The 26,913-nt window shown below is 39.6% G+C and overlaps 1 protein-coding gene and 1 long non-coding RNA gene across 10 annotated transcripts in view; one reads left to right on the forward strand and one right to left on the reverse strand.

The window, feature by feature from the left end:
- Positions 1-4,590: 4,590 nt before the first annotated feature.
- The window catches only part of PDE5A (phosphodiesterase 5A), a 70,882-nt gene continuing 48,559 nt past the window's right edge, over positions 4,591-26,913 (forward strand). The window contains exons 1-3 of one of the 9 annotated variants that reach the window (XM_072861558.1): positions 4,591-4,965; positions 18,930-19,512; positions 21,100-21,189. In XM_072861558.1, the coding sequence (XP_072717659.1) occupies positions 4,862-4,965; positions 18,930-19,512; positions 21,100-21,189 (777 nt within the window). In that variant the 5' untranslated portion in view covers positions 4,591-4,861. Of the gene's footprint in view, positions 4,966-5,151; positions 5,265-5,499; positions 5,668-5,719; positions 6,144-6,171; positions 6,526-18,929; positions 19,513-21,099; positions 21,190-26,913 lie in introns of those variants that run through there. The other 8 variants (XM_072861556.1, XM_072861564.1, XM_072861557.1 and 5 more) reach the window with 8 other exon arrangements.
- LOC140651738 (uncharacterized) overlaps positions 5,635-26,913 on the reverse strand; it is an 84,398-nt gene continuing 63,119 nt past the window's right edge. The window contains exon 4 of the long non-coding RNA XR_012042497.1: positions 5,635-6,508. This is a non-coding gene — a long non-coding RNA (uncharacterized lncRNA). The remainder of the gene's footprint in view (positions 6,509-26,913) is intronic.

Raw genomic sequence — 26,913 nt, forward strand, 5'->3', positions numbered from 1 at the left:
AGATGAGGGCTATGTCTGCATGTTCACTGAAGATGTGCTTCTAGCATGTAGGCACCAGAAGCTCTAGCTAGCTAAACCAGTAATGAGGCTGAGAAGTCCACCTACAATTTCACCTACCTGCATCATACCCAATCATTGCCCAGACCTGTGCCCTTCAGGAAATTTGCACTAAGCTTGGTGAGGCCAAGTACACATTAGAGGACAGGCATGGAATTCAAAATAACCTTGATAAATTGGAGAAATGAATCGCAAGCACAGGATGAAATTAAAAAGGTTCAAGAACAAGAAAATACAGTTAGGCAGAAGTAAGCAGGTGCACAGGCAACACCTGACTACATGGCAAGTATTTAGAAAAAGGGAACAGAGAGGACAGTCGGTCACCACAAGTCAACAATATCAGGCTGTTGCCAAGAAGGCATATCCAAGGGTGTCTGTATTAGCAGGAATATAGCCTGCAAGGTACCCAAAATATCCCTTCCACTTCATTTAGTACTAATATGCGCTCAACTGCATTACTTGGTCCTAGCTTGGTGAGACACCACAGGAATGGTAGAGACAATCTGGGAAACGTCCAAAGTGAAAAAGAATGATCAGAGGGCTGGAAAACATGGCATTCAAGGAAGAATTGAAAGACGTGGCCCTATTTAGCTTAAAGGAGAGAAGGCTGAGAAAGAGAGAGAGAGACTTGGTAACAGTCTTCAAATTGACCCTGAGACTTCCAATAGAAAGTAGAAAAGGTTAAAATTTGAGCATACTGGTCGGCTGACATATTAAATGCTAATATGTTAAATTCAAATTCTAAATTACATTTTTCAGGGGATAAAGTTAGACAGTATTTTCCAGACAAATGTCCATGTATTACAAACAACTTTGAGAAGCTGCTGCTTTCCTGAGGTTAACAATAATTTTGCATGGTACTTTGATTGACGCAAATGCTCAATCACATGCAAATCAGAATAGGAGGAAGCTACTATTTTACATGGCTTCCTGTAGGACATATGCAATGGTATCCCAGAGGAGAAGGCAAGTTATGCAATGAGTGAGCAGCTCTGCATGGCTATGTTTATTTGGGAAGCACTTCCAGTAATTATTTGGAAAGGACTGAGAGAATAAACTGATAAGACATTCCCATGATTTAGTATTTTCATCACTAAAGTAACAATTAGATTTTAAATGAATTGCATTTTGGTTGCTATTTCACTCTCTTTACGCAACTTAAATAATGGAAGGGAAATGGAAACTTGCTTTACTAATATTAGGATTCTTCCACTGCGTGTGTGTTTGCATGTGCGTGTAAAAATGCTGGCTAATAAAGAAACAGAATAGTTTCCTCTACCTTATCATATTCTAGCCTCACTGGCAATACAGTACAGCCATAAACTTGTTTTAGGAGCCAAAATGGACCAACTGTTTTCCAGATTTAGGGGATGGTAGAAAGACAGCCAATTCCCACTTCTTAGCAAAGCTAAAGGCTGCTCCAATTCATCTAATGTGTAAGTCAGACAAATAAGTCAACTATGGTGACATTTGAAACCTTATTTTCTTCTCTTCTAAAGGGAGACGATACAGAAATCAATTACTTTCAAGTAAGTGTAAATAAACGTAGAGCATAAAATATGAGCATAAAATATTACATAAATACTTCTTCTCTGATTACATATTTCCATATTTGTTCTTACTAATTATCATGAGTTAGCAGCATTTCTAATTTATGCGCCTTGGACATACAAAAACCCTCCACCTTTCTTATCTCCTTACGTGACAATATTTGCAAACATACAAATGAAAGACTTCAACTAAAAAGCTTTTCCGTCAACCAGGCCTGCTATAGAATGGCTTACTGCTGGCAAAGCATCTGGCTTCTATACTGAGCTCTCAAGCATATTGCTTTGCCCCAACCAGCTTTTAAACTTGAACCGGACATATTTATTTGTATGTCATTACTACAAATCCTTTTCAGGTTTATAGCTACTACACATCAATTCTGTCATCTGAGTTCTGGAAACAAAGTGCAAAGCTGGGCGTGAGCTAAGATACACGGAGCTTTTTCAGAGCACTTTGGAAGCCAAAATTATGGAAGACTTTTTCCACTTTCACCATTCACTTCTTTGTTATGCTTGGCCTTCACCCCCTCCTGTCACCTTAAAAATGAAAACAGCATGTTCATTATTATTCATGGAAATTCATCGGATACGGAGAAAGTATCCCTTTTTTCCCCCAACTGTTCCATTTTTATTTCTTTTGGGAAAGACTATGCTATTCTTTGCTTGGGTAGCAATCTTTTGAACTGCTGCTTTGCCACTGAATTCACAGGAAGATAATAATTTGCATTGGCTTTACTGATTCTTATCTGTAGGCTAAATAATGGCGTGGCTGTCAACCCGAGCGAAGCGCACAGTGCCATGGCACTGCCCAACTTCCCTCTCCTTTGGCACACTGTCACACGTATACTGGCCCAGCCTGGACAGCTGTCCACACCAGAGGCAGCTTCACCCCAGGCTCCCAGTACCTGTGCCACGAAGCACAGGGATGCTGCATGCTTCTCAGCTAGCCTAGTATTTAATATTACATGTTTACAGTGCTCAGTACAGTATCTGTTCTTGACTGGGGCTTACTGGATGTTACTAGAGTATAAATGCTTATTTCTATTAGTGCTACTCCTAATTACATGAAATGAGACACTATGTATTGCAGCTGACATAATTTCATTGACTATTATCTTGTTATTCTCCTATGAGACAGAGAGAAAATCCTATCTTACTTTTTAAATACCAGTAATTAAATTATAGATTTGTATTCATCCTTTTGTAAACAAACTCTTACTGCCTCATGACAGAAAAGATATTTCCACGTGTTCGGTCATTCTTGTTTTTCCTGTCTAGATCACCTCTGATAATTCTGCAATTGCTTTTTGAGATGGGATGAGCAGTACTATGATCAATATTCCATATGAGACCATTCAGGGAATGGCATTTCAGATATTTATAAAATCTGCATTTTATAATTGTATGTTTTACATTTCTGTTATACCTCTTAAGCATTCTAACATAGTGTTATTTTCCAAAAGCTTTGCCTAGCTTAGAAGCTTTTATTGCCATGTCTACTGTAGCCTCAAAACCCTTTTCCTGGAATGAAATGGTTAATTTAGAAAATCTATGACAGGTTTATTTTCTTTTTTCTAACATACCACACTTTCCAGGTTTTGACACTAAACATCGGCTTCATTTATTGCCATGTTGCCTGTTTATGCAGTTTGCTTGGTAATTCTGTATTTCCCTGCTGAAAGATTTCTCTTTGCCTTGAATAGTGGCTTGACTCTTGCAGCACGTCTTAACCGGTTTATACCTTATCTTCACATTTGCTCTTTGGTCACCATGCACATCTTTGCAGAGATTCTTTTTCTAACAGAGTAACGTTCAGGTAAAACTTCCCTTTCTGCATGCCTCATATTAGACACAAACTCTTATAGCCAAAAAGACACACATGTCCAAGTGAGCGTTGTGCACAGATGTGACACAAAGACACAGAAGAGAAAACTTTCCCCCCAGCCCATGGACAGGCTCTGAATCCCTTTGCTGTGAAGTTCCTGCTGCTGCCCCTTTGCCAGCTGCAGAATCCCACCTCTCTGTAAGTCGAGTCTCTATAAGCACTGCAAAAAAATGGCTAAGGTGTGCAGGGATGTCTGCTCTATCTGAAGCGTGCTGCCTTGCATACACTCAGAGGGGTTTAAGAGTCACAGAAACATTTTATATGATATTTCTCAACTGATTACACAGGAGAATAATTGTAAGGACCCTGTATATCCCTTTCCCCAGAAACATGCTGCTATTTGTTATCTCTATCTTACCTTCAAAGATACTGCATGTGACGACACAGGAAACCATACGTGTGCATCATACTTTGTGCAAGGTCTTTTGTGAATGCGGATTATCAGTGACGGTGTGCACACACATATCTTAGAATGGAACTACAATACATGAAAGTGATGCTCAGCATTAAGCAAAATTTCAGTCCGAGCTGTCTAATGTTAGGGAAAGTAGGAGCCGTGAGCCTGGAGCATCTTCAAAGCTAGGCTGTGCTTATTAAATGTCTAAAATGGATCTAAAAGCCTCACTGTAGGCACGAAGGGCTGAAAAGCCGGGACTTTGGTACTCATACCCGTGCTGAGGTCTATCAAAGATCACGTTTTGACACCCAACAGTGCAATACTCCAAAGCGACGTCCGCTTTACCACTTTTGCGAACGGGCTGAAACAGGCCATCCCTTGAAAAGACAGGAACTGGGAAGCGGGGCGGGGGAGCAAAATCCCTTTGCCTGACTGCGGGAGGCCAATTTACTTTTTCACCGCTTTCCTCGGCTCCCCACCCCGCGGGTTCCGCCTGGGCCGGCCGCTCCAGCTCAGCCTCGGCCCAGCGGAGCCGCCAGCCCCGGGCCGCGCAGGCACACGCCGCCTTCTGCCGCCCTCCCTCCCCCGCCGCCGCGCCGGGCACCGCCAGCGCCGGGGCCGGGGGCTCCCGCCGGTGCCCCGCGGCGGGGCGGGGCGGGGCGGGGCCGGGGCGCGGCAGCCCCCCGGGGCGCTGCGGGGCCGCGGCGGAGGTGGAGCCGGCTGGCCGCTGCGGGCCGGGCGGCCGGGCCGGAGATGCGCTGAGGTGCCGCCGGCGCGGCGCTGGGGCCGAAGACCGGGCTTCCTGCCGCCCGCACACCTGGGAGGGGGGCGAAGGCGGGGGGTGGGAGCTGGCCCCCCGGCGGGCCGAGGGCACCGGCAGCAGGAGGAGGGCCGGGAGGGGGGAAATCGGCGACGATCGACGGTCGGGCAGCGGCAGGAGGAGGCAGAGCGGCGGCGGGAGCGGCGGCGCGGAGCATGGAGCGCAGCTGCCCCCCCCCGCCGGAGCAGGAAGCGGTGGAAGCGTGGCTGGACGATCACGGCGACTTTACCCGCTCTTACTTTGTTAGGAAAGCTACAAGGTAAGACCGGAGCGGCGGCGGGTAGAGGCAGATCCTTTCTTCCCAGCAAACGGGGGCTCCTCCGTTCCCCGTTGCTGTCTCCACAGAAAATAAAAGAAAAAAGCGAGCCTCCCCGCCGCCCCCACCCTCGAAAGAGCAAAAACTGAAAGCACCAAGCGGCAGCTCCCTTCGGCTGCCACCGAAGCGCAGATGCGGGCGCTTCTCCGCGCAGCGCCGCGGGCTTTCGCGTTCCTCCCCCGGCCCGCGGCCGCTGGGCTGCGGGGAAGCCTCAGCCCAGCAACGCGAGCCGAGCCCCGCAGGTCCGTGAAGCTGTCCCAGCCGCGGAGCTCCCTGCCCTGGGCTTCTGCGTATTTATTTTGCGTTCTCCTCGGTTTAAAACAGACACAGTCAGCTTCTCGGGAGTAGCAAGCAATGTATTTTTCCCTGCCCTGCGAGCTAGATAGAGATACGTCGAAGCCTCAGATAACATCTAATCTCTGCGGGAGGGCGGGCTATGTCATTACTTAGTAATCTCAAAACAAAGCGCTGCTCTCGGAGAGCTCAGTCGCCCTGTGGGCTTGTCACCTTTTTGACATCTCGGCGGCCACCGGACGGAGAGGGCGATGGGTTAAGTGCCGGGGGAGCTGCGAGCCGTGAGCGGCCGCTGAAGCCGTACGCGGGGCGTGTGGGACCAGAGCTCCGCCCGAGGAGGGGGACGCGGAGGTCTGTCCAGAGGGGGCGAGCACCTCAGGGTGCCATAACCGGAGCGCAGACGCCGAGGGGAGCGGGCTCCTGCGGCTGGGGACGCCGTGCTGCACCCCGGGGCTGCGGGAGGGGAGCGGGGCCGCGGCCCCGGGGGAAGGGCAGCAAGCAGGGGATCGCTGCCCCTGGAGGCGCCGGCGGGGCGCAGGCGGGGACGGCCGCACAGCGCAGGGGTTCCGCGGGGCGCTGGGCACCCCCGCCAGCGGCGGCGGGCCCCGGAGGGGGCAGCCTCCCCGTCCGGGGCAGCCTCCCCGGCAGGGGGCAGCCCGGGGCCGGCCCGGCTGGCGAGCGCCGCTCGGCGGGGGCGGCTGCTCGGCGCTCGCCTTCCCGTGCTGGTGGTTCGTGCGAAGAGCCCGATGTAAGGACCCGGAGAGCTCGTCTGGGCTTTTTTTTTTCCCCCCCTGGCTTGACATGCTGCCTTTTGGAGATAAGACGAGGTATTTGCTCACCGTTGTCACGCTTCAGCAATGGGACTTCGAGTTGAAATCGAGTAAATTCGGCTATTTTTAGAAGTGGAGTCAGGTTTCCATTTTGAATATTTTCCGATAAACAAAGCAGTGGGGATGCAGAGCACAGGCGATCTGCAGCTCCCACGGTATATCTTAGTGGAGAGCTCGGGTTAGTCAGTCCTGTGGTTTGTTCCTCGGACATGCCATCTCCGCGGGCTCGCTGCTCTCCTCTCCGCTCCTCTCCTGTTCCTGAGCCGCTTGCACCATCTGCTCACCGCTGCTGGTTTACTTCTTTCCCAAGTCACTTATCAGGGATGGATGCATTCTGAATGAGGTTTTGCTGCTGCTCCTCTCTGCATGGGATGGGGCGGTAAGAAGAGAAATCCCCATTAATAATTGACTCGCAGCAAGCTAGAAAGCTTCGGGGGTCACCTGCTTTCTTGTGACCATCTGTCACGCAGTCCCCTTTCTTCTGCTGCTTCTTCCTTGGGTTCATTTAACAGAAAAATAATAAAAATGCCTTTAAAAATGTCTTTTAAATGTTGATTTTTTTAAAAAGGCTGTGTGTAGGTGTAGGATGCATAGATGGAAGTAGTTAACCTTGCTATTCTCCCGAACACTAGTGCATGGTATGTAACTGAAGGGTAGCTTGTTTGCCCAGGAAATAGGGTGTTAGCAGCTTTGAGAAGTAGCATTTTATTAGTTCAGCCTGTCACACTTCCTTTGGAAACTGGAAGTAGTATTGAACAAATAGGAATGCTAATTAATACTAACCGCTCTGTCAGATTTGTTTTCCCCATGGAGAGGTTTGGTTAGCCTTTTTTTTTTTTTTTTTATGCTGAGACAGAGTTTTGTGTTTGTGTGGGTCTGGAATAGGCAGTAGTTCACAAAATGCAATTCGGTTATGTCTCTGTGATGGTGATGCCTCTGCATTTAGAGAGAGTTTTGCAGAAAAACTGTTGACTTTCAGTTCTTGCTTGGCAACAATTCCGTGATGTTTTTGAAGTGATGGAAACACTGCATTTGTCTCAAAACTCTCTTCTCTGCTGTCTTGCATGAAATGGGGGGGGGGGGGGGGTGTTAGTCTTTACTGTATAAACAGAGAACTATAACTATATGATAAGGAATACCTCTTTTATATGTAAGTTTGTACTTGAAAAGACAAATGACAAATTACTTGACTGTATGTTGGTTCAAATTTTACTCACCAAAATGATATCCCGTAAAGCTGAGCAGTTTGAAAGAACAGATGTACTTTGTAAAAAGGTTTCATGTTCTACATTGCAGTGTTATTTAGAGCTTGAAAAGAGAAAAACCCTACAATTTAATGCCATGCTTTGTTTTAGTTGAATCTTTGTACAACAGCAATACATTGAACAAAGACTATGCTGTTCGTGTTTTGTTACTTAGCATTATATTTACTCTGTCAAGTAAAGCAGCGTTCCTTGAACTAGTTTCGGCTGTTTTGTAATCTTAATTTACTGCCTCTCATTTTTTTGTTTTGCTTCATAATATGCCAAAGTCCTCACAGGTCCTAAAAGCAATAGACCAAGAAGGCAGTTAATTTGGTATCTTGTGGAGTACAGAGGCATATTCTACCTCGCATTGCGAGGCACAATTGCTAATGGATAAAGATGGTTTCTGTTATCTCTTTCTCAAATATTTATACACAGGAACAGGAAAAGATCACCAGCTCAGCCATTTGTTACAGAGTAATAGCAGCCCTTTCCACTGATAGTAATGAGCTTTGAATCAGAACCTAATTTAGCAATTTCATGATAGGTATTAAATTTTTTTTTTCCTCTGCAATTAATTAATTCCCATAGTGTTTTTATACAGTAGTTCTTTTGGTAATTCCCACAAAAAATGTTTTAATTAGGTGTCTAAATAATACTTATAAAATAAATGCTTTGGGTGGTCTTATGCCTGCAGATTTGTTGTTTTTTTTAACGTATGGGAGTCACATAATCTCATACAGTCATTGAATAGTTAACTCTTGTTGCGTTTTGCATAGGTCAGTTTGATATTAGTTTCTGTTTTCATGGTTGAAATAAAATTATGTTTTCTGGCAAGGTGGCACGTTACAAGAAAATGTTTCTTTTTATTCACAGTTAGTTTCTATTAACTATTGTTCATAACGTGACAACTGTTAAGAGTTGCTAGGCTCCCCAGTCCATATTCTGGATTCTCGGGGAGAAGGGCTGCAGGTCGTCTACTTAACAACTTTGCACCTGCTTTCCTCCTCTCCCCTAAAATGTGTTGTAGAAGATAAGAATACACAAATGGCTTACACCTTGTGGTTTGATCCTGCAATGCCTCGAGGCTGGTAGTGCCTACAGGCAGGCCATGTTACTGCCTTCCTCAAGTCTTTGATGGCTAGGTGGACTGACAGATTCTGCGGTACGGCACAAGGTTGCAATCCTACAAGCCTGTAATCCAGATGAATAGCTTTAAATTGCTCCCTCCTGCGAGTATGTGAATAAACTGCGATCCCATGAGTAGGAAGCTACCAAATCAGTTATTTATTACTTTATTTTGTACCAGGGAGACAAGTGGTATACAGAGATAATAAAAATAGCTGGTATCCGTGAAGTGTTGTTACAGTATGGTCAAAGTGCAGAACAACCAAGGGGAAGCGTCACCAGCACACTCGGTGATGAGATGAGTTTGATTCACTTAGTGATACGGTGTGCTGGTTGACAGACCTTCTGGCTGGAGAGTTTGTTACTGCACACTTTCGGGTTCAAGAGTTTCTAAATGCCTAGCTCCTACTAAATTTAAGCTATTTATTTTACTCCTTTTTTGTCAGCTCCTCTTGTTATTTTTCCCCTTTCAAAGTTTTAGAATATTCTGGCTTCCCAGAAAGCAGAAACATTTTGAAGTAAAATTATTCTTCTTTTAGATTGTGTTGTTTGTTTACCCATACTGTTGTCAAAGGCTCTTTGCAGCTGCTGCTACAAATATAATTGTTCTAACTAGACGTTATAAAGGCATAACCTGCAGCCTTTTTTGTCACAAAACTGTACTGCATTTACGGCTGAATTTGTAACCCTTTATGTCTTCCTGAAGTGTTATCTTTTTATGTTCCTTTAAAAAACAAATCCATGCATTGTCAGGTTCAAACATCATACTTATTTTAACCCCCTATGGAATACTTCTGTATTTCTGACTTCCTGTTTGTCCCTACTCTTAAAAATACGGGAGTGATTCTCTCTCAGTGCTCTTTGCGATCAGAAGCAGCAGACTGCCAAAACAGCCAAAGTAAAAATTCTCCTCTCGGTTAGAGGCAACTGTGTTGTTCCAGGCAGTTTTTGTCTGATTTCCTAAATGTATGGCATGATAGATACAAATTATTAACCCAAGTCTTGTATGCCTTTCACTGGAAATAACATTATTTTGTTATAAATACATCTTGGCTTATTAGCAGGGTTGGGAAATATTTACAAATGAATTAAGGTGGGGTTGTATTTGGAAAAATAAATGTCCTTAACAGCATGGTACTTCATAGCGCTTCACTGAGGATTCCAGAAGTGGCGTTTACTGGGAAACTGTACTTTGCTGGAATTCAGAGATTGCACAACTTGAATATATCAATTACATTTATTACTTTGAAAAAACTCAAGTCCAGTTGTTAGGGGTTTTTTTTGTTCTTGATGGCTGGTGGACAATCAGTGTGTAATGTGCTGCCTGCAGTACTAAATTACTTAGGACATTTGCCTTCTAATCTGTGTGTCTGGAGAGCTTTTAAAAAATGACATTCATTTTGAGCCGACTATTTGATGTTTAATCTCATAAATATTATATGTCATGTGCATTGTGTCATTGTTTTGTTTGGCAATGTATGTGTGCTTAATTTTTTCTAATTGAAAGGAAATTAATTTTTGGAGCAAGTGTATGAAAATTCAGATTCTCAAAGATAGAGGTATTGAAGACTTTCTGCACTGAAATGTGCTTTGGCCTGTGTTTTTTCTTAAAAAGATATTACTGACATACAAAAATTAATCTAAAAATACACAGGTATGAGCCATATTCACCCCTAACATGACCTTGGTAAGTAGGCAGTGGGTTTTAAACTTCTATAATTGAAGGACCCCTAAGAGTTTTCCAGTGGAGGCACAGAATCCTATGCAAATTGTTCAAATATGCTGAAAGGGGACTTGCTTTTCTAAGTTATCCTATGCGAAGCATTTACAAAGAGGACTGCAGACCCACTGATTCTTTGGCCCATGGCTTGAAAACCACAGGAAGTAGTGGTGTTAATGCAGGGATCAGAATATTTTCTCCCACTTACTTGGTTTTATTAGATGTTTACAGAGCTTTTCTGAGAATGAAATACAGAAAAAAAAAAATCAATTCCTATGAAATCGTGGAAAGTTTCTTGTTGGTCTAATGGTCTCCATAGTTGTCCTACTTATAAGTAATGTATCCATACCCTTATGCCTTTCTTGAAAACTGCAAAGTATTAAGATCATCCCAAAATATTTTAAAATCCTGATTCAAAAAGCACTCAGGAAGGTAAGGAATGTTTCCCACATTCATGAAGTTGTAAATGTGATTATGTATTTTTGGCATTTATTCTTGGAAATAAAGCTAGGTGTGTGCTGGAGTATTTTGGAAACAATGTCTAAAACAGCAATTACTGTAGACTGAAGAAACTGTCATTTGAGAACCTATAAGAAATCACTTACTAGCAATTTAAATCTTTAATTCCCAAAAAGCTATAACCTGAACTCCTACACAGAATCTTTGGTGTGAAGATAAACTAGTCAGCAGATAGTACTGAGCAGCTACAAGGAGAATGTGCTTTTACTATGTACCGTTTGCCCTAGGTAATAAAGAAACAAATGGGTGTGCACAATACATTAATTAAAATACCACTGGTAAACCTTAGAGGACAGGTAGAAAATAAGATGGGGTGAACTGCTTTAACAGTTAATGTCTCTTTTTGCCTTCTTTTGTTTCAGAGTAACTTTATTATCATATTACAGTACTTTTGATAATGCCAAGAGGCATTTGAAATCTCGTTTCCATTTTTTTGCTCTTACTGGGAAGACTTTAGAGAACAGCATCAAATTTCTGGCAACTGGGAAGAAAAGTGGAGCTGAGGCATACATTACCTCTGCGGGAAACAAGAAAGTTAGACACCTTTCTTTTATTTCTAAATTGTAGAAGTTCATGGAAGTTTTGTGTTGGGCATCTGTTGAAGAATCGTCACGTGAGGAGGAAATTCATGTCTTTGTACAGCATTAGGACAAAGACTACATATATAAAATAAAAATACCAATCAGTCTAATTTTGAAGCTGAGGTGAGACTTCCATAGTCTGTAGACATTGTGCTAGCTCTCTGCAGAAGGATAAAATTCATGATGCATCACCTATGATGTCTTCAGATCAAACAAAGTACATCATAGCCTAGGTTCATGCTTATTTGAATGCTAGACTAAAGCTGAATTGTGTGGCAATACATGACTCAGATCAAGAATTATAAACAACATAGTTTTAGACAATACATTCTTGACTTGAACTAATATGCTACCACCTATTTTCATTTTCACCATTAAAGAGGAAGTATTTTGCTTTTGTCATGAGTAAATATCATTAATAAAACCACAGAATACAACTCTTTCTCTTCCTTACTGGGAGAGAAACATACATAAACTTACATGGAATGCTTTCTCATCTATATGATTTACTTGAAGAAAAGAAAAAAAAAGGCATTAAATACAAAAGGAGCTATTTATGAAGTGCCAGAAAAGAAGCCCTACTCAAATGGCCCTTGTGAATAACTCCATGGTTGTAATTTCACATTAGGTCTGGCACTGAAAATATAGCCACAAAATATATTTGCTTAGTAAAAGAAATATATTTTCCCATTTATTTGTGCATTATGGTGAACTCATCCCAGCAGAGAGCCATCCCAAAGCCTCTGCACCACTTAAGTCCTACTTAACCCCTATTTTAGGAATTTAAGTAGAACTGAAGTGGTGCCTAAGGCTTACATGAGGTCTCCAGGCAGGTGTGAACTTAACTTTTAATCTGTCTTTCACCAAAGTCACTGGCGTTGTCCTGTTGCTTTCCACAACAAAATCATGAGGTACATAGTTATTTTTAATTTTTTTGAGCTTGAAACAAGAAGTAAACATTTGGAGGAGAAATAAAGGTCATGTTTTAGAATTTGACCTTCAGTCCCATAGCATTTATTCTGTCTTTCCTTATAGTGTGAATAGAAAGTCCCTTCTATGGAGGAAAGCTTTCTTGTGCAAAGTTAAGCTTGCAGTTTTGTTGTTAAAGAAAACTTGAAAATAGCCAAGAATAGCCTGTTAGTGTTAGTCCTCCATTTCGAATACTTTTGCTTCAAATAATAAAGCAACCTCTGCCTCCTATTTCAAAAAATAATATGAGCATTCAGACAAGATTTACAGTATTTCATAGTTCTAAAAAGTTGTTATTTCACTCTTTCATGAGCATGGTTTGAATCAAGGATTAGAGTTCTTAATTTAGATCTGTATTCAGACAGAAGTCAGTCAGGCCACTTAACATGTTTAAAGTTAAATGTATACTTATATATTTGACTGAGTTGTGCCAAAAAATGGCACCGACTTTAAGTCATACTTCGTCTTCAGAAGCTGTTTGCCTACCACTGTTAGAAATAGCATCTCTAGTAACTATAATTGGAGAGGGTTTAAGGAAAAACAACTATTGTCTTTGTCAATCTACTTTTTTAGTTCATCTGAAAACCCTTCTTTTGCAGTCAGTTTACTGTTTCCATCTAATGAGGCCTTATACAGTTTACTTAAATCTTTCCATGGCCAGAAAGGAGACAAAAACACTTAGAACATGATTGTGAAATAGAAAGTACTGGAAAGAAAATGGGGAGGCAAGTATAATATCCAAGTGACTTTGACGTTCAAACTCATTTGTTAAAACTGAATAGTTTTCGAGTTGTTGCTAATGCTTTAAATGTCTAAATTATGTCAAGATGTGGGAAAGAAATTGGAAGACATCTAGTGGTTATTGTAAAGAAGGCAATTGAGAAAATAGTTACAAAGCTTGGCTTGAAATACTGTTGATTTCAATGCTAGCCGGATTAGGCCACAGCAATTCAGCTACTTGAAAGCTGGCACTCTCTGGTAGGCAAGTTTGGATTGAATCCCTCTCCTGAAGTGTGTTATCAGTAACTGCTGGTTTGAATGAAAAGTTAGCAAAACAGTCCACACAACTACCAAAACATTACACATTGTATATACGAAAGATTTATGAGCAACAGAGAAAATAGGGAATTATTTCTTGTTTGACTGAAAGCTACTCATCACTCAGTGCTTTTATGGTACAGTAATTATTATGCATTCTTTGCGCAAGATAAGTAAGATGCAGTATTCTGTCATTGTTGCATCTCGGTATTACTTTTGTGCTCTGTTTTTGCACATTTTGTCCAAAGATACTAAATACTTGCTGAATGGTCACATTGGTATGGTCTTACATAGGTAGCAGGCTTATATGTGTGAGCAAGACAATTATAATCTGGCTGTTACTCTTTAAACGTCTTCACTGGTTTGGGTTATTTTTTTGAGAAGTATGCTGTGTATTTTGAACATAATCACAATGAAGCAAAGATGGGTACAATAAATTATTTAATATTCCCAGTGTATGAGCAGAATAGTAATTAGTGTCAGGTCAGCACGGTTTGATATGTATGGCACAGGAAATAAAGCAAGGTTCTCTTCAGGTCTTAGACCTGAGGTTGTCTTCAGGTCTACTTGTGCCCTTCTGCATGACCTGGCTCAAGCTGTGTCACTTCCTCGTGCCTGTGTTTTCTCACCCAGTGATCTTCTATTTTTGTTGCCTATTCATATTGAAAACTTCTTGCTTTAGGGAGAGGTCTACTTTCTGTACAGTGTTTAACAAATGAGGGCCAAAGAGTCTTAATGCCTTTGAAGTTCCTGAGTTCTCATGTAATGCAGATAACATGTACTTCTATACAAGTGATTATAGAGGGGAGGATCACACAATCATTTTTTTACTTCAGATGTTTTACCTGCCATTGTATTTTCATCCCCTTCTCATCCCTATCTCTTCAAAATTCCTCTCCAATTTTGTCATCTGCTGATGAGGTCAGCAGTCACTATTGTCATGCTCCTTTGAAACTGTGTTTTATAGAGGAAAGACTGCATTTGTCTGATAGATGTGACTAAAAAATGGTTACTTCATATTCAACTATTCCTGTTCATGAACTCTGGGATAAATTATAGCTTTCTCAAGTGGAGGCTCATACTGCAGTGACGGATCATAGTGCAGGAAATGATGCACGCAGCTCATGAGGAATGGATGCTGATGCCTGTAACTCCTCAACATGCAGTGATTGCTGTGCTGAGATGGAGACGTCAGATTGGTTTTAACTATCTGTGTAGATCACTACAGATCAGTATCTGCTCCTGTTTAACACACTCCTGCAACTTCTAAACGTAATTTTACAGCAAAGGTCTTGTCCTTACAATCAGCTCTTGAGAATGCCAATGCTTACTGAAGACTATTCATATGAATAGAGTAGTCACAAGTGTTTGTTTCTTCCTGTAGTCCTTTCAAAATGACATCGTAATCATACATAGCAGTTGTTACTAATTTCCAGTAACCTCACTTGTGGTTCAGTATGTGTCTGCTATCGGATATCTGTTGATTTAATTCTGTGCTGAGAAAGTAGTTGTGTTAGTATAATACTCTTCTTGTCATGCATTGTTAAATAGGATTGAGAGTCAACAAGCAAATGCACGTCAAGACTTTGATAGATTTTAAATAGAGTTAGAATACGTCGGTTAATGTGAAATGCTAGTTCTTCCACCCTTGTGTATAACTGTGTGCGTAAAAGGAGCTAAATAGTTTCCTTGTTAGAAGAGGCATTCATTAAAGGTCAGTGAACACTGTTCTTATTCCAGCTGAATTTGAACAGCTTTTCTGTTGCCCAGATAAAAATGCTTAAATGGTTTGAAGTTGAAAACCATGCTTTAAACAGTATAGTTAAGGATTTGTTGTTGTTAACCTACAGAGCTTTTTGAGACTCGCACACTATGTTGGCAAGTTATTGGACCATCATCTAAGAGACATTAAAGGGGACAGGAATATGTTACTCATAATTATGCAGCTTCACATACAGTTCTGTTCAATGTCAAAGTGCTTCATAAGTAGTGCAGATCCCTAACAAGTAGTTAGTTCTTATTAAAGAAGTTAGTTACTTTCATGCGAAAGATTTTACAGTTATGTTCCACATCCCTCAATAACCTCCATAAGATAGAGAAATGAATGCTTATTTTACATAGTAAAAAGGTAAGGAGGTAAAAACTAAATTATCTCATGGCAACAGTTTGAGAACTGGTATTAGAATTCAGAATACATTATTCTTACTGATTACTATTACTACACCATTAAGGCCAGGGGACATCATTACACAACACTCCAGAATAAATAAAATGGCAGGTTCCAACTGATAAACCAGATTTCTGCTTTAGCTTTTGCTTTGTCCACAAAAGGTACCTGATTCTTTCTCTGCCTTGTATCTTATATCAACACATCCATGTATGTAAACTAAGTGTAAAACAGAGCCAAGTGAAATGATAGCATTTGATATTCTCCTTTCCTCATGTGTAAATAAGCGGTGAATCAGATTGCTCTACAAATTGCTGTCACTCAGCAATAGTACAGGTTCATGCCCATGCATTTTCAAACATGCCTAGACAAAGTACACACCTTCCTATGCCTAATCACTTGCTAGTTTAATAATGCTCTCCATCTGATACTATGTTATGACAGTTACTTTTAAATCTTATTTTACATTCATGTCAGCCCTTGATGTTCAAAAATCAAGTTAGCACACACAATCATGAAACTGGGTGAAGTCACAAGCCTTCTTTTAAAACTATTGATTATTCTGTATCTACCTTCTTGTGTCTTAGGCTTCAAATGCACCCAGCTCACATTTTCAGGTTCTTTTCTAACTAAATTTTATGTAGAAAAAGCTAAAATTTCCAGGTAATTTCTTTTCTTGAGGAGATTAGAGTAAAACAAAAAGAACCCACATATAACACATATGATGACAAGAGTTATCAGCACTGATTTTAGAGGTTGTACTGTGTTTACTTACAAATTTTTGCATTTTAAGCTTTTTATTTTTCTTAAGGATACTTTTGGTCATTTTCATCACAAATTTTTATTCTGTTTTCTCATTCAGTTTAATAAATGAAAATTCCAAATGTTATCAAATGCTAGCTTCTTATTTTGATTGTCATTGAAACAGCTTGTGCAAATGTGATATTGCCCTATGCAAATTATATTATGTATTTCAGTAATACATGGTCGTGGCTCCCACATTTAATATTTATCCTGTTTAAGTACTATAAAGTAATCTTGTTAATATATTATATATAATAATATATTAATTGTTCTTTATGCTTCTTCACTGCAAGAAACATTTGGATGAGGTAACTCCACAAAAAATACATATCACTGCTGTAATAAAGAAGGATTATTGGTAGTTTTTATTAATATACTTACAAAGCAGAGCTTAATTTCTTTAAAAAATAAGTAGCTAAGCAATGAACCAAAACTCTTTCAAAATAACAATGGAATTTCATTGTGTTCTCTGGCACCATGTTTCTAGTAATTGGACTAGCTTTAGAATGCTGGGAAATTTATAATAGATGTTGATTGAGGTATATTATTGCTACAGCAAGCAGTGTTCCAGAAGCTTCATGGAAAATGTAAAAACATGGAATGAAATCCTAGCTCTGTGGCACTCAGAGACAAAACTCCCACTGCCTTAATTGTGTCCAACTTTTCCTTCAGTGCTTTTGGACTCTCATCGTCAGAAGATTCACAAATGTCCTATGTGACCACGCTGACCATTCAGCCTTGAAGATCACTGGGGCTATAAATGATATTAACCATGTATGTAAGGTTTTGCATGATCAGGACCACAGTGCACAGACAGAAGCCAAAATAAAGAATAGTCTATCATCCGTTTATTTGGAGTTGCACTGGTGTGAATAAGAGAAAATTTGGCTTTATGGTGCTACATTGAGTGATATTTACCTCAGTCAGACATAGTTTTTTGAGGGGAAAAAAATAACCCGGTAGCTCGCACTGAAGTAGCATGGCTACAGTAACATAATGACTTTCTTTTGCCCAGCTGCTCCCTTCACACTCACACTATTTCCTAAATAAGCTCCATTTTTCATAGCATGTTTGCCTAAGTTGAGGTCTCCAAATAATATGTGATTGCAAAATCTGAAAAACTCTTTCAAACCTTCCTAATAGAAGACAAATAAGTGTCCTGTTGTGGATTGCTTGCTAATAAAAATAATATTGGTGGACTTTAGATTTGAATTGATTACTTTACTTTGAATTAATGGTTAATTACACTTGCAATATTGCATTCTACAACATAGATGAAGCTGTTCTGTAAGGAAAAAAAAGGCTATGTACAGTGCTGTTCATATTTAATATATACTGATGCATGTAACTGATCAGCGGCTGACTAACCTGACTAATTTCCATGGTTTCATTCAGCTTCACTCTCGAAATTCCTGTGGTCTGCTGAGCAAATAAAAAATATCCCAAATTTAAAACATGACCACCAGGAAAGTTTTCCAAAAGATCAGACTTTTAATAGGATTTTTGCTGTTCATAGGCCCATGCATTATGTAATTCAGAAAAAACATTTATTCTGAGAGTAGATCATGTGCTGTGAGGAATCCTTGACACTGAGTAAATGAAATAAAAAGCCCTGTATTTAAAAAAAAAAAACAACAAACCACCAACAGAAACACCAACAGATTTTGGATAAGAAAATATTATAGTGATAAGAAAAAGTATACTCATATTATTGATGATATGTGTGCTTATGGATAATTCAAGATATGCTGTATTTAGTGAGGACATTATTAGGGTGGCATTCTAGTGCTAAGTTAATTTGGGAAACACAGTTAAATACTAGAGATGAGTGACATTTTTTAATTAATGGTAAACTCTTCAGAAATATAATTTTGGTGGTATTCAGTATTTTGGGTTTCATCTGCATGAGTTTCATCTGCAAGGAAAGGAAATAGGAGAGATGCATGAAAACAGTTTGTCTTTTCATTATTTTGAAGGCGGTTGAATTAGAAATATTCATGTTTCTTTCTGACAGTTTTTAAGCAAAACTTTTGTGCTTTGAGTCAAAACAGCATTTTTCATCAACTCTGAGAGAGCAGGGGAAGTTAACTTCAAAATGGTGTATAGGCGACATAAAAGTAGGAGAGGCTGCAGGTGATTTGACAGAGAGAATTAAGCTCAAAATTATCATTTTAAAAGTTAGAAATGGTCTAGAAAAACAGAATTAAAACAAAGTTTTGTCTTCATAAGAATATATATACACCTTGTAGAGAAATCCAAATTTTAGGCATGGGAAGGACCAGAACTTTTCAAGCACAAAATTACGGTGTACACTTCTGATCTTCTGTATTCTGAAAGCCACAGCGTAAGCAGTCTTCCTCTGCCCATTCAGGTATTTCCTTTAGGCAGAAATACCTTCCTTTTTATCTGGCATAAGACATTACTGCTTAATCTAGGCTAAGTGCTGCATAAAATGGAAGAATATTGATACAGAGGAGCACTAAAGGTTCATTCACGTCCACTGTATGAGAAGGTTTAAAGTTAGCCCCTTTGCAGTGTCCTCTTCAAATATGTATTAGTTCCTGAGGATTTTTAACTTACATAATTCACTGTATTTTTATTTTTGTTTTACAGAGAAATGGTTAATGCATGGTTTGCTGAGAGAGTTCATACCATCCCAGTCTGCAAGGAGGGAACCAAATCCCAGAGTGAATCCTGTGCTTGTCACCAACCTGCCTGTGCTGAGACCACCAACTCTGGGACGCCAGCGAGGAAAATCTCTGCTTCTGAATTTGACAGACCCTTAAGGCCTATTTTTGTCAAGGACTCAGTGGGAGCAGTGAGCTTCCTCTCCGGCTCTGAAAAGAAGGAACAGATGCCTCTGCAATCTCCAAGGATTGAGACCAGTGCAGGGGATCAGTGCTCAAGACTATTAGAACTTGTGAAAGATATTTCTAGTCACTTAGATGTCACTGCGCTTTGCCATAAAATTTTCCTACATATCCATGAGCTTATAGCAGCTGATCGCTATTCCCTGTTCTTGGTCTGTGAGGATAGCTCTAATGAGAAGTTTCTTGTAAGCAGGCTGTTTGACGTAGCAGAAGGCTCCACCCTGGAAGAAGCTTCCAACAACTGCATTCGCCTGGAGTGGAACAAGGGCATTGTGGGTCACGTAGCAGCTATAGGCCAGCCTCTGAACATCAAGAATGCGTATGAGGTAAACCAAGAAAATTTATTGTGAACAATTATTGAAAAAAGAGAAAAAGCCATATTATCAGCTGTTGTAATACTGCCATTTTAGTATATCTATTTGGAGCTATATTGACTTAAACCAGTCAAGATGCAACCTGACACCATGGTTTTGGTTATAAAACATGTATTATAGATACATGCATATACAGAAACATGTAGCTATGACTAATGCTAGAGGAATGCTAACATCAAAATAAATTATGTAAGTTTGACATTAGCAGTCAGGTATCAGAACCATCTTAACCAGTTATGTGCATACCAGTATTTGCATTTCTAGCTTTGGACACTTAAATGTTTACATTTCTGCCTTCATAAGGACGTAAGATACTTCTGCACCAAAATGAATGAAATTGTGAGTGTAATTGTCTGCAAAACTGGAGTCCTATGACTAAAAATACTTTGGAGAATTTTATCGTACCTGAGGCACAAAAAGTAGGAGCTGAATGAACAAGAACAGGATAAGGGTTTGAACTGTGTAGAAATCTCCCAAATGAAATATTCTGCTATGAGTTATAGGTACTTATACTTGTACTTATTAGTACAAGTATACTTATACTTGTACTTATTAGTACAAGGCCAGATGAAAAAAGGAAGAGAATCCACCACTGGGAGAGGACTTCTCTTACATCTCAGCTTAACATCTCTTCATTGCAGGCTCTTTGGATATGCTGATTTTGTACTTTGAATTTAGGGATGATGGACATTTTAATGAATTACTTAAGTGATTAATTAACCAATTAATAAAGCCATACAGAGCAAAAACACTTCTGATTGATCATCTCTCAGTTAATCTGAGCATGTTTACAGAATTAGGTAACATTACCGAGTAGATTTTTTCAGAAGCAAAAAAGAGCAGTATGATTTCATATGGTTTCATTTTCAACAGACACTTGTTTGCTGCCTCAGAAACTGTCTAAACATTTGCTAAGTACATGTTTCCAGCGAGACATAACCTGTCCTTATAGTTTAAAAGTTCATTCTTGAATTGGGTCCATCATGTTGAACTTGAAATCAATTACTAGAGAAAGAACAGCAGCCTTTAAAAATGGTCTGATTTATTTAAGTAAGATTTTTAAAAAATTGGAGTTTTATAACAATATTCAGCTGAAAAAAGGAAACAAGCAATCTCTTGTAAAAGCAAAAGCACTAACCACATTCGTGAAACTTTGTTCCTCTGTGGTCATATGTCTTTCATAAGTAATTTCTTCTTGATGATAAAAGCTATACTAGGGATGGTTAGTCCATGTATACATTTATTATTATAATGATGGTCTAGGCTCAAGAAAGGCTTCTCCTAGGGCTTGGGGTTTTTTGTTCTTTCTGGCAGTTGTATTTATCCACAGGCACTCATGTTCCACATAAATGCCTTTTTGTTGTTGTTTTAACACACTGATAGTAACAACTTTATATACTTACTAGCTAGTAATGGAACCTTTGTTATCCTGGGTAACCGTTGAGTCAAATATTGTACTTTTCTTAACCTTTAAACCAGGGAAGAAAAGACTGGTCTTTAGGCAAGTAGTAAAATAATTGTATTTTTTTCTTGTATCAGGATCCAAGATTCAATGCAGAAGTTGACCAGATCACAGGGTATAAGACTCAGAGTATTCTCTGTATGCCAATAAAGAATCATAGGGAAGAGGTAAGTTGCAGTATTGGGATCACTTCATGTAATACTGTTTCCAGCTATGCTAATGCTTTAAACTTTTATTAGCTGGCACTCATTATCTGACAGTATAAAACCATCTCTTTTTTAAAAAGACTGCTTATGTTTGCTTGCACTTTAATTTTATCTTATCTAGTTCAGTAATGTAAGCCAAAGGGAATTGTCAAGAAGAGTTTAATCCCAGATGCCGAAGTAGAATATATGTATTTAACTCTAGAAGCGCTGTTCCCGGTTCCTGTACCAAGCATCTGTCAGCATTAAAGTTCTCTGCACACTTATTGGTCTATCTCAGTGCAGATTGCAATTAAGAGTTACTGTACTTCAGCATAGCTTGTATCTACATTATTTTCTTCAGAGGACACAAACTGGGTTTTATCATTGTCTAAAAGGGTGTTTTTTACATTCCATTAACTCGGGTCATAAGTAATAAATTAAGAAACATGTTAAGTGCTTAACATCAGGCATTGAAAAACGCATGGTGTTGATGTGATTCAGAAAAGTCATCCACAAGTCATATAGCTGAAATCACTCCTAATTTAAAACAAAGTGCATCTGCTCATTGCACTCCTGTACATATTTCCCATCCATGCTACTTCTCACAGAAGTTCTCTCTTCCTGTCTGATACTATTGCAGTAGGGAGAATTCTTCTTATGGACTAACAATGTTTTCTTGCACTGAGTAGTTGAAGAATGAATTCACTAAAGTCAGTGAAAGTCAAAGAATGGAAAAAAATGAGGCCCACTGTTTTACTTAGGGAGTAAGTAAAGTTAAGTTTGGGGGTTTTTTGATCCTGAATGTAGTAGCCTTTAGCCACATCACCAGTTCTTGGAATACTCACAAAGTGTAAGGCTCTCTATAGAGTGTGTTAGAGCTTTAAGATGGAGATTTTCTCTCCTGTAATTCATTTATTTTTCAGAGTATTTATAGTTTGCTTTCAGAAAGCTGAAACTCCAAAAAGAAATGCTGCCAAGATTGGTTTGAAGACATCATACCTTCTTTTTCTTGCTCTTCCATGTTTTACTCCTCTTATGGAACGTGTCACCTTGACTCTTACTGCCCTGAACCTTTTTTTCATTAAATAAATTGATTAAACTCTTGATTTAACTAGTTTGTTGAATCTTACTCTAGCTGACCCAGATGATCAGCCAGGATTTCCTTTCTTCACCTACTGCTAATTTTGGTTTAAAACATTTTTTTCAATTTTTCCAAGGACAGCACTCGATCCTCTCCTACTCCCACTCCCGCTTAAAAGCCTTCCCCTTTCTGACCAGCAGCAGCCACTGGTGGCCCTGAGCCAGCTGATGAGCAAAGCAGATGTTGTGTGAAGAGCTGTCAGGGACCAGTGGTCCATGTGAGGCTGATGCAAGGCTTTCAACTGCACCCAAGCAATCCCATTTTCTTTTTGTTGAATGGAAAAAATGCTATGCTCTATGTAATTGGGGTCAGAAATGAATTACAAAATCTTGCTGGCCAGGGAACGTGAAAGTGCTTACTTCTCACCAGGTCCTGATGGTAGATGGGGGAAGGAATAAGAGCTGTAGTCTGTTGGTCCAATACACCATGACTTACAGGCTGAATAAACCTGCAATTGGCCGTATCTTCAGCTAGCTTTCTACTCCTAAGTGCATCAGCAAGTGGAAATGAAGCAGGAATTTGTTTATTTTGAAAAGTTCAGCCAACCTGAAGTTTGAGTGTTTACACTCTACTCATATGCAATAATTTGAAGGGGCTAAACTGTAAGATTTCTTATAGGAAAGGATGGTACTTTTTAATTTTTTCTGATTTTAAAGTCTCTACCAGAAGGTTTTTCTCCCTCTCACCATAACACATGGCTGACATGTTTCTGGACAGATGTTGGAGTCAGTGAATCAGTCATTAATTTGCCATTTGCATTCTGCTGCTTTTCCTGTTTAAAAAAACCCCCAGAACAACAAAACCAGAATACTGGCTCCTCCCCATTAAAAAAAAAAAAATCCCCGAAGCCCCTCTAGTAATATTGCAGCTAGTGAATGCTGCCTTAGCCAGGATGTCAGCAGTCACAGTCAAAAGACAATTCTGGAAGACATCCAAAAATAAACACTGAGAAAGAGAAGCAACTGGGGTTTTCTGTTTGTTTGTTTAGTATTAGTACTATTTTTTTAAAACAAAAGGGTCAGTAATTGAGAGGGAGAAAATCTCATGCTGATTATTAAATCCTCTGGGCCTGCTAAAGTATGGAGATTTTTCCAGTAGATGTTTTTCACATTTGCCTATATTTCCATGAGGCATGTGAGAAACCAAAGTCTCACTTAAAAATAACAGCTAGTAAGAAATTCCATAGATGAAAAGAATAAGACAGTTTGATTCACAGAAGAGCTCATAAAAAGGACCCAGGAACTAGTAACAATGAGAAAAAAGCAGTGCAATAAGAGGACTTTACCTCTGCACAGATGTGCAGGAAGAATGGAATTCCGTGCACTTAATAGTAAAAGAACTTTTCTCAATCCCCTACTCAACCTATTCTTGCTGATGGAAATGCCACAGAAAGATTGCATTTCAGATGCAGAAAATTCTTCTGATTATGTCCTTTAAGATCAGATCATAGAGGCTTGTATAGTGCTAGTTTTATGAAGAGTTCTCATTTTCCCGTGAAAAATTACACATGCAAATTGATGGAGCTTTGCATCTGACTTCAAGGGCTTTGAACAAAGTTCTGATATCTGTAAACCCCTGCTGCACAATCTCTAATAACTAAAGAGAAATTCTTTCCATCCCATCAAATGACAAAAGTATTGCCACATGATGCTTTCTCGCATGCAAGCCTGTATCATTTGCTGGTTATCACCACTGAAGAAAACAAGGAGGAAGAAAGGCCTTGGGTAACCTGAACTCTATTCTACTTAAAAAGAAAAACAAAATGGTTCTAAGTTAAATCATTTAATAATCTATTTCTGTATTTAAATTTGTCATAAGGTGAATGTGAAGCCATAGCAAAGATTCCATTTTGATCCTGAAAGATTTTCTCTTCTGGTGATTCTTCTGTAAGAGCAGATAACTGTATACAGTTGTCTAGACATCAGTATGTAAGACGTGCTACTTGGATTATCGACGTGTATCAGAGAACACATCAGAACCTTCAAAACAGACTGAATTTTTATCCTCAGTAGTACAAAAGCCACCCATGAAAAGTTAGTATTAGCCAACTTGTACCACAGAGTTCCCATGGTTATTTCTTTTGCAAGAGGAAACTGATATTGCTGGCCACAGGCTTTAGCTGTAGCTATTAATGCTAACCATTTCAGTGCTACAGTGCTTATACAGAAATCAGGGTTTTACCACTGCTGGCAGAAGACCTAAGGTTGTGGCAGTTCAGCATTGTGTATCTCAAAAAGCAGCTTTTCATTCCTGGTGTGTCCTTAAACCTTTAATTTTTCAGAAGCTTCAAATGGTACTTATTTGTCTTCTAGAGCTCCTGTAATAAAGCGGTAAATGCAGTGGCACTTTCTTCTGATTTTGTTTGGTCTTGGATTCAGAGACCCAGAAAAAGAACTACAGAAGTTGTTGCAAATAATTATCACCTTGGATTTCTCCATCTGGTTTTGTAGACATTTGTAAGCAAACAGTCATTTTGACAAAATTTGACAGAACTGAATAGGGAATGGAAGTCCTTAGTTTAAACTAACTTGTGGAATTATCCAGAACTGATACGAGACTCAGTACAGCTCTCTAACTGGTTTGGAATATCTGTAGAATGGATGGTCTCTGATGCACAGAGCCATCGCAGCTGCTGTAGAATCTCCACAGGAATTACATAATTTTCTGTTATTTCTGTATTTTTTCCTTTCAGCTGTGCAAAATAATTTCCATAAAGTTCTATTTCAGTTTAATTTCTACTAAAATCTGTAGGATTTTCTCATATGGGAACTTTTAGCTGAATTAACTGAGAACTGTCTCCCAGGCTCTGAGTATGTAAGATTGAACTTCCTATTAATTGGCTAGGGAAATGTTTTATTTTGGCAATGCTCACTCCAATTGTTCAGTTTGTGTTTTACTTTGCCCTGTCTTCTGTCACTGGGAAGCTCTTCCCAACAAATCAGGGGTGCTTTTGAAAATATCCTGTTGAATTTTATTATATAAAATGTGACCAGGCATGTTACCGTTAGCCAGCTAAGCTATCTTCTCCCACAGTGAACACTTCAGGTATAATAATACATCACAGTCACTGCAGTATAGTGTAGATCTAGCCAAGCTAACTTTAAACAAACTAACTCAAGTTCCAGCTGCAGGATTATGGAGATCAGTAATTTGCTTCTTGGGTGGATTTTCAGCTTATGCTGAGGCATGTGTTATAGTAGCTAGACTGCTGGAAATCATGCAGGCTACTGCTGGCGTGAATGATAGAAGAGGATGTGAAAGTTTTGTTGATTAAAAATGAGTCTGTAAATACAGTTCTGTCCCTGCAGGATAATTTTATAAGCCTGAATCAAACCTTTAGAAGACCAGAAGAGCAAAGTAAGGTTACAACCACTTAGTCTATCTTCTCAAGTGGATATGTTCCCATCTTTGAAATGAGATAAAAGTTGAGTTTCCCTCTTCTTGTTACCATTCTTTGGCTTAATGTAATTTTTCTTCAGGTGCCAGCAAAATAAAAAAAATATATATCTTCTTAGGAAGCAAAATTATATTAATTATATTTTTAAGTCAGCTGAAGTAAGAACCAACTAAAAAGGGCACTAGCTGCCTGTAGAGCTGGAACAGCTTTCACAGAGTTAGGCCTGTAATCATAATGTGCAAAAAATTGCAGCATGAAACAATCCAGATAAAATCCAGAGCACAGTCATCAGCACTGGAGTCTTCAGTCATCATCTACTGGGAAATCTAGGTAGCCTGGTACTTCTAGAGGCAGGAGTCAGCTATTGCAAGAAAATAGTGAAAATAAAGCTCTCTGATAATTGGAAGAAATCTCTCCTTGTAATGTGGATCAGGCTTTATTAAATGGGATAACTGGTACAGATCAAGAAGAAAGGTTACAGAACAAGTAGCAGCACTGGAAGATTACCTGAGTTGCCAGCAAGAATACAATTAGGAAAGCTGTGTTCAGATGTAACGTGTGGATATTGATTCAGTAATTGTTGGATGTTTTTTTCCCCGTTTTGGGGACTGAAAGTAAGGGAACAATTCCATCACCAAAATTGCTTTTTGTCTTCATGGTATATGTCTATCTTATGTGATCAGAATGGAAAATGACAAAGTACTTGGTTTCTGATCCAAGGAGAATTTTTCCAACTGACTTTAAAGAAAGCTGGGCCACTAAGGTCCTTTACATACAGCTTGTTCCTTTCTGCCCACCCCTTGTGTGCTTTCAATACAGCAAACCTGGATGAAGGCTCTTGTTAGGAACTACGTGACTACTATAGATATACCTTGTTCTATAATCCCACCTACCTTGTCAGACTGGGGGTAAAGCTCATGAAAAAGAGTGTAGCACTCAACAGCTCACTGGTTACTTTAGGGATTAGGCCGTAAGCTCACAGGTATCAAAGTATAAGCAGACAGTAATTATTTCAGTCTTTCTTCTCCCTTAGTCTTGGTTTTCTTCAGTCCACAGTACTACCTTAAGCTTTTCTAGTGGTCATCCCCTTTTGTAACTGTTTTTCACCCCTTTCTTTCCTACTAGTTTTGTCTTGGGTGACCAAGAAATATACAGGATAATTCTGTAG

Source organism: Ciconia boyciana, chromosome 5 (assembly GCF_034638445.1).
Source record: "Ciconia boyciana chromosome 5, ASM3463844v1, whole genome shotgun sequence".
Lineage (NCBI taxonomy): Eukaryota > Metazoa > Chordata > Aves > Ciconiiformes > Ciconiidae > Ciconia > Ciconia boyciana.